General features: G+C 32.1%; 1 protein-coding gene across 1 annotated transcript; it reads right to left on the reverse strand.

The window, feature by feature from the left end:
* Window positions 1-3,733: 3,733 nt before the first annotated feature.
* On the reverse strand, window positions 3,734-7,417 carry LOC106689100 (mannan endo-1,4-beta-mannosidase). The gene is made up of 3 exons (XM_014433880.2): window positions 7,330-7,417; window positions 5,588-5,653; window positions 3,734-4,804 (listed from the first exon to the last, which is right to left on the reverse strand). Exons 2-3 carry the CDS (start codon window positions 5,636-5,638, stop codon window positions 3,797-3,799), a joined length of 1,059 nt encoding a protein of 352 aa, XP_014289366.1. The 5' UTR covers window positions 5,639-5,653; window positions 7,330-7,417; the 3' UTR covers window positions 3,734-3,796.
* Between the last annotated feature and the right edge of the window lie 1,365 nt (window positions 7,418-8,782).

Below are 8,782 nucleotides of genomic sequence, written 5' to 3' on the forward strand. Positions count from 1 at the left end.
TAATATATATTGAACTAATATTGTCAATGCTCCCATTAATAGCCAAAGTGATTACACAAACAACCCCTTTCCATGAATTTTTAGCTATAAGTACACACAGGTGGTCTGGGAGGTATGTCACCCGTCAGATCGAGTGTACAACGGCTATGTAAGTCCCAGTGTATGAGCCAACTGTCAGTGTTCATCCAGGTCCCTAACCTGAGTGTTCTATTATCAATTACATTACATCGGGTAAAGATCAGTTTTATACGTCAGAAATCATAATAATTTCTTACTAGAATACTCATTCACGAACATATAATCAACGTATACATACAAATTCTAACTTGCCTTCTCAAAACGTTAAGCCTTTTACTTAATAAATATATCAAAAACATAAAATCTCGATGCCCAAAGACTGCATTCTTCATACCTTGGAACGGCATAACCAGCCCCCTCAAGAACAAGAACATTTGGGGTGTTTACAATAACCCTAAGGTGGTTAACTTGGGAGAATGGTGATTCTACTAGCGCTGTAACTTCAATTCAAATTTAAATTCAATTAAATAAATAATAATAATAATAATAATAATAATAAAAATAAATTAAATTCAAACGTAAATTCAATTCTATAATAAAGTTATTGTATAATTAAAATGATCAATTATTAGTTAATACCCTCAAAGCGCGACTTGTATTTCTTTTCTTTTTCTTCATAAATTATTATTCATTTATTTCTTATGGTGATACTATATGATTAGTGTGCCTGTAAAGTTACTTAATTAAACAGATATTTTTTTATTTAATTAAAACAAAACATGAAATTAAATACTTCAAGGGACAATTCTTCTGAGCTATGACATCCCTCTTATTCCTTCCTCAGGGTGACCGAAATTGCAAAAGTTTTCACCTTTTCTCAGTGCACTGTTACATCCAATGGGGCCTGCATTATTATTTAGGTAGTACTACAGTTTTACGCTATCTAGCCTGAAATTCGAGGTTTATTAAAAATAATAGATCAATGGAAATGTAATAAAAGAAAACATTAGTAAAATGATAGGATAATTGATTAAACAATAGTCTGATACAGTGTGGGTATCATACAACTTTCACGTTTTTAGTTTTGTACTGATTTTCTAGATGAGCCTTTTGGCTGACAGGTTGACAAACTCCAATATGATCAGATATATTTATAAGTCTCACTCCAAAATTTTAACTTATTTATATTGCTGAAGTATAACAAATAAACAAAAATGTAACAGTTAATCATCAAATCCTTTTTTTTTTGCTTATATTTATACATGTTTCACTGCTTACAAAAATTTCATAAGGTTATTAATTATTTTATTTATGTATTTTACTTCCTATTTTATCTCAACGATTTTTTTTGACTGTCAGACGTCTTTTGTTGACCTAGCAACATTTTCTGGAATTTAAAACAGTTTAGCCACAATATCAGCCTATAACTATATGTCCTTTCTCTCGTATCATATATTTCTTATTTTTTTCATTTCCTATTCTCCACATTTCTTCTTCTCCCTCGTTCTTTTTTTAAAATATTGTTTTTTACATACATTCTATTCTTAATTTAACTTATTCTGTACTCATCGACATATAACTAAAAGGTTTTTAATTTGTTACTCATCAATATGGTTTTCTCGTCCACTGTATCATTTATTTATTACTCACATTTATATGCATATAAATAATAATGTTACTACTGCCTAATTCCATAGTTATAAGTCAACTAACTTGTATTTTCATTTCATTGTTATGTATGAAAATTTGTTAGTCTATTATTTATTTATTATTCGTGATGATTGTAATCTCTATTTGTTTCTATAGCCCTGATAAGACCTGAAAATCTGGTCGAAACATCGGCACAAATAGACAATCTTTTATTTATTTGTTTTTTTCTTCTGTCAGCACCCCCGATCATCTTCTCCTCTTATATATATCTTATACACCTTAGAAGTTATTGTAGTTTAATTATAATAATTTACCAGTGAGATAAGAACCGTTAGTGAGAAAATGTTTGAAGTTTGTAAAGCAATCACAGGTGTCAGGTTGGACCACAAGCCTGTTCTAAATTGAGAAATACTACCACAATATTAAATTTAAGGATATAACAATGGCCTAATTTTTAAATATGTTTAGATTCCTTTGTTGTTAATTTCATTATTCACATGAAATTACTTCTTTTAAATATTTTGTGTATGTTACACTCTAAATTTCAACTTTCGCTTATTTTATATATTTTTTATTATTTAAGAGTTATACAAATTATGATGGTCCTTGGATTCCATTTGACGAGAACAGACTAAAAGAGTTTACTAAACAACTATCCGGCACGCATTAATCCCTCATCCCAAACTCTAGTTCTCTTGGATTTAAAGTGAATGATTTATTCTCTTCACCGATTCTTTCCTTTTTACCTTGAAGTTGTACTCTATAAGGTCTTATGCTTTATAAATGAGTTTAAACTCAAAACATCTCTTGGATTCGATTTCCTCATTTTCCAGACCCTTCAAGATCTTCCCAACGACAACCTCACCAACCTATTCTGCTATACACTTCGCACAACTCACATCCCTCTGGTGAGGAAAGACTCCACCATGACTCTTTTCCTTCAACCAAGCAAAGCTGCCAATAATATTTAATCCTATAGACAAATAAACTAAGTTCAAAGCATTTTAATTTATTTTTTTTAACGAATCCTATTCATACTAGATTTCCAAATATCGCCTCAAGCAAATTTGGGTTCCGTTGAGGACATTCCACACTTTGACAAGTTCTTCTCCGTTGCCTTAATGAATGCAGCACAAGCATTGGGCTGGAACGCGGGACGATGGAATGCTTATTTATCCACAAAATTAATTTAATCCAATCCAAGTCAACATAGGTTCTGTCAGCAAGGGTTTGCTAATTTATGGATATAACTATGTACGTGTTATGGGTATGACACACCATTTCATTATCGTACATTCTTTGTAGATAAAATACTGATATGAAATCCACACATCAGGCTTAAACAAAAACTAAATTGACAATATGGACTGCTACATAGACTTCTAAAGAGAGCACATCATCTTTCAATCGACAAAATCGAAAGCTTTGGTCGGCCCTTAGATAATGAAGAAAGACAATTTTTTTTAAAGTATTATAAATTGTACAACTGTATATAATTTTCTATAAATATATAATGTATTAATTTTATTTATACTGAAATGATAAGACTTACTCATTCATATTATCTGATAAGAAAATTAACTGGTTAATTTTAATTTTAATGGTAAAACATGGCCACGCCGATTGCCTCGATCTCTCTCGAGATGACCACTTCATGTCTACTCACCAGATCACTTTTACCTATTCTAGAACATGCGGATTTTTAATTTATTATTTTTGAACCCTATAAATTCCTGATACATGGTGCGATTAGACTTATCCCTCAGGATGCTCCATAAGAACCGTGATGTTATGGGCTGTGTAGAGTACGTTTTTGTCCGAAGCTCCATCTCCATTTTTAATTAGGTTTGCGCTTTAAATTAACTCATTTTACTAGAAGCAATGTAATTCGAGGATTAATTTCGCTGGAGTTATTAATTACGAAATAAACTAATTTGAAAGACATTTGAATCATCAATATAAAACATAAGAAAATAATGATAAGTGAAGAATTAATTTAATTAATGAAGAAATAAATTAATTAATGAGGCCAATAAATGTATAGGTTCTAAAGAAAGTTCATGCATTGGTTAATCATTGGATTTATTTAACTTATATCACTAAGAGCATTAATTTGAGATTGGCAGCATTAACGCACTCTCAGCTCTCCCAAGTTAAGAACAATGCCGTTGTTGTAAGCCCCCCATGGGTTCTTGTTGTTGACAGGGCTCCATTCAGCATTCCAAGGCATGAAGTAGACCGTCTTCGGGTATTTAGAAGCAATAGTCTTCACGAACCAATCGTAATCGAACTGCCCGTTGGTGGTACTAGGTCCGACTTCGGCGAAGGCGAAAGGCTTTCCAAGCCGAGATATCTCATCGTATCCTTGAATCTGAGTCGGGTTGTCGACGTAGCCGTCCAAGCCTACGATGTCAACAAAGTTATCACCTGGGTAGTAATTAGTTTTAAATGCTCTGCTCTGATCGGGAGACCAGACCCAAAGGAGGTTGTCCAAGCCCTTCTTCTGCATGAAGTAGAACAGATCCTGCCACAGGAGTTTGTAAAGGCGCTGTCTCTCTCCATTTTGACTTTCGTCTTGTAGAGCTCCCCACCAGAACCAGTCTCCGTTCATCTCATGGAGCGGACGGTAGAGTACTGTGATTCCACGGTCCTTGTAGCCTTGGAGACCTTTAGCGATCTTTTCCATCATGTTCCACCACCTGTTCCTTTGAGGAGCTCCTTCTTGAAGAATGGCCGCAAATTCAGTGTTTGTTATATTGGTCTTGAAGGCTCCATCTCCGTCTTTATTTCTGTTTCCTGCGTACTGAGGATTGGGCAGGTGATGACTGACTGTGATGAAACCACCTCTGTTAGCGTATTCCACCGCCTGAGGGTGCATGCATTCGATGATGTCCGCTTCATGGTATGCTGCAGCTGTCAACCAACCGGGGGAACAGTCGATTCCATAGACGGCTGGCGACTTACCAGTGTACTGATTTATACGGTTGGCTTGGTCCAAGGAGAAACCGATCTCTCCGCCGTGGTTGTTGTAGCCACCAAAAACTCCAGACAGGACCTTGCCTCTTAGGTTGCTGAGAGCAGCTAGCAGCTTCTTTGTTTTTCCGTTGGCTCCAGAATTAGCTGTGCACAGCACGCTCTAGAAAAGAAAAATCTGTTACAGTTGCACAAGCGTTTAGTACATGATTGAATATTTTGAGTAACTATTTTGAAGTTCTTTTCTCAATAACTTGAATAGTTTCACATTGAATTTTAGTTCTATTAAACACTACGTTAAAAACAATTATTTTAGTTCTATTAAACAACTACGTTGAAAACAATTATTTTACTTTACTATAAGTACTATAACATTACAGTAACTTTGTGTTTTTAAATTTATAAAGATTAACTTTAATTAATAAGAACATACAATGATTTTTTTTTAAATAAATTGGAAATAAATGTAATTGAGACAATAAAAAAAAAATTGGCTGCAGCAATAGCTGTGCTCACTACGTTCTATAATAGAAAAAGTGTGTTACAACTTCAGTTTCCATTTAGTACATGATGGTATATTTTACGTAAATTTCGTGAAGTTTTCTTTCCTATAACTTAAATAGTTTTACATCAAATTTTAGTTCTATTGAACGTTCTGTGAAAACAATTATTTTATTTTAACTGCTATAACCTTCTTGCGTTCAATTAAATTTTTTTGATGTATGATTAATTAAACCGTAGTTTTATTTATTTAAGTATTGGCAATATATATTATTCTGGTAGTGTAAGAAAAGAATAATAGAATAATTAAATTAAACTTACAATAAAGGTCAAATGATATGCAATCATTACTAGTTGAAAAATTTCCCAATACCCTGCTATGGGTTTTTAAAGTAATAATTTAACTTGAATAAAAAATACTTATATAACATAGTGTAATACTCACCCCAGCTGAATAACATAGAAGAACACCAAACAGTATATATTTTAGCTCCATTTTATTCAATCTGTTCTGTAAGAATAAATTATTGTTTTATTAATCTGGATTATCTCTCTAGGAAGTCTGGTGAGTCATTTCATTTAAAATTTTTTGAGGTTAATGACTTTCATTTTTGAATGAATTATTTATTAATTATTCATGACATTGTACAACGTTTCGGGACCACTGTCCCATATTCATGCACTTTAAAAAAACCTCATTATTTCATATGGGGAATCATGAGGTTTTTTTAAAGTGCATGAATATGGGACAGTGGTCCCGAAACGTTGTACAATGTCATGAATAATTAATAAATAATTCATTCAAAAATGAAAGTCATTAACCTCAAAAAATTTTAAATGAATGTTTTATTAATCGTAGTTAAAGAAAGAAATAGTAAAGAATCTATGTAATCAGCTTTGCTGAGGTTCTTTTTACTTTATAAGTTGATTTTGGGGTCAACTAAGAAGAGAAAATATATTTCTAAAGATATTTATTGGGAATGAGGAGATGGTTGGCATAAGAAAATTAATAACATGTAATGTAATAAAACTTAGTATTCATTTAATGTATAATATTGCTTAATGAGATCCAGAATTTTCAAAAGATACTTTTTTTTATTAATAGAAGGCAATCCACAACGAAGGTTTGCCTAATTGTTGGGTTGTAAAATTATTTCGGAGCGTTTTGCAATATCTCAATTTAATCCTCTCTGTATTTATAAAAACATGTTTACTTGGTCAATAATGTTTACATATTAAAAAAAGGATTAGTTAAGGTGCTTTATGCATCAGTTTCAACCGAGATTATTTATCTTTAAGTGGTATTTTGCTTGCTCAATATGAGAGAGAAAAAAAATTCATGACTTAGAAGATGCAAAGCGCTCGGGTCGTCCTTCAAGTGTTGATGATGACCAAATTCAAGCATTGGCCACAGACAACCCTCACTCTATGACACGGGAAAACGTAGAAAGGCTTAACATATCTCATGCAAGTGTCTCGTATTATTTTTGTCTCATAATCACAAAGGCATAGTTTTCGATCACGATAACGCCCGTTCTCACATGGCTTTGCACACCCGGCAGAAATTATTGGAGATTGGCTGGGATGTGATGCCTAAAAAAAACTAGTTCTCTTTATTTTTCCTTTCTTTCTACTTCATTTATTCATTAAATACTGTAATATTTTGTATATTTCCATTGTTCAGTATACACGACATTGAGAATTGGTTATTTGTTTCACTTCAACCAAATCAAAGGTACTTTAGAGAATGATTTTTTGAAAATTCGGCATTTAAGGCCTGTTATACTATTTCAATGAGAATAAGACCTAACTGATTACATAAAACACACTTTAACATTGATTAACCTATTTTAATCAAAATCATTAAATCCGTTTAATGGAAAATCAAAAAAATATAAAACAAACTTGCGATAATTGATTATTAGGACTGAGGGAACCTCAAGAAGTGTATTTTCATCGAATACTAGAATTGAAAATTGCCAAAATTCTCCTTAAAATTGATTTCATAAATTGGTAAGTGAAAGTAAAATTAAGGGGATATAGAATTAATCGTTATTTTAATATTTGCGTGAAACATCATCTAAAGCAATTCACCGACTTGGGAAGCCAAGGATCACTAATGAAATCATTGTAAGTCGTCTTCATATAACCTACGTAACTTGATCAAAGTATCTATAGAATACTCACCTAAGGAGAAGCAATTCAACACTGACAGCAATTGATTACTAACAGTGCCTTATATAGCAACAGAGCTGTCCAACCGGGGATAAAAATGTTCAAGAACACATGTGTGAACTTTTGCATTATGCATGAGAAAAAAAAACTAAATATGTACCCAATGATGTAATTCATTTAAATATAGAATATTCTTCAGATTCTTACAGGGATGAAGCTGCAACAACGCAAAAAAAAAATATATCTAATGCGGCTATTGCAAAAAGCAATGAAACGCAAGGGTATTGAACATAAATTTTATTTAATATCTAAGTGTATTATAAATATATTTATTATTATATGAGCCATTTATTTTGAGTGGCGTGAGACCGATGATTGATCAACTTCTTAATGAATATGATTAGTAATTAAATAGGAAAAACTGATTTGTCTAGTGTTATTCCCAAATCACCCATACATTAAATCCAGAAAAATTGAAACATTTTGTTCTCATATAAAAGGTAGGCCTCCCCACATGTCTCGCCCTGGCTTAATCCCTTTTAAGGAAGCTGCAGGTTCACTAATACTTTCTCTAAGCCTAGGCATATATTGGGACGGGTTAGACGCAACATAATAAAAATTTCCAACCGCCAGTACAATATGACTCTATAAAGTGTCGCGCTGGAGGTGGCGATATTTGAATGAAATTTTCCCAGAATATCGTCCAGTTGGCGGGTGTATTTTATTTTATTCTAATTTATTTTTTCATAAGTTCTACATTTAGGTATAGGTAAATTTTGTTACAATGATTGATTCTAAAATTGCAAATAATTTCTTTCCCGGTGAATAACTATAAATAAAAGTTGTAACCATATACTGTAATTAGAAGTATTGTTGTGCAACGTGTTATTAAGGCAAATAGCAGTTAAGAAATACCTTTTCCTTGGTCGACCTATTAAATTGATAAATGAATGAAGAAAGCCACCAAAAGCATTTAGCGACAGAATTCTAAATGGATTAGAGAAGTTGGATACTTTACGATATTCCTTCGTATCAATACTCTCTGACCGATATGTCGATTCTGTCTTCCTCTAATATTTTATTATTTGTTCCACCAATATTAAACTGGAAGAAACGCCAGACAATTCTCCTATTCACTATTATAGTGAGATTGGTCAAAAAATTCTAGGTTTTTTTTATTTTTGGAAATACTTCGGCATAAGAGATCTAAGGTCTTCTTGCCTCAAATAATGATTTAAAATAAGAACCGCAAGCAGTGTCCAGGAGAGTGAAATGCTCAAATGAGAGAAAAAAGATGTCAAAAGATAATTTTTAATTTTTAACTGATGATAGGAGTTCAATGATAATAGTTTAGTTGATAGTTCAACAGTACATTTCAGATAAATTTCTATAATTAATAAATAAATAAAAGATACTAAAAATATTGATTAATAAAACATTTTTGAAAATATAACCATAATTTTGT

Source organism: Halyomorpha halys, unplaced genomic scaffold (genome assembly GCF_000696795.3).
Source record: "Halyomorpha halys isolate HHAL.00 unplaced genomic scaffold, Hhal_1.1 Scaffold1278.1, whole genome shotgun sequence".
Classification (NCBI taxonomy): Eukaryota; Metazoa; Arthropoda; class Insecta; order Hemiptera; family Pentatomidae; genus Halyomorpha; species Halyomorpha halys.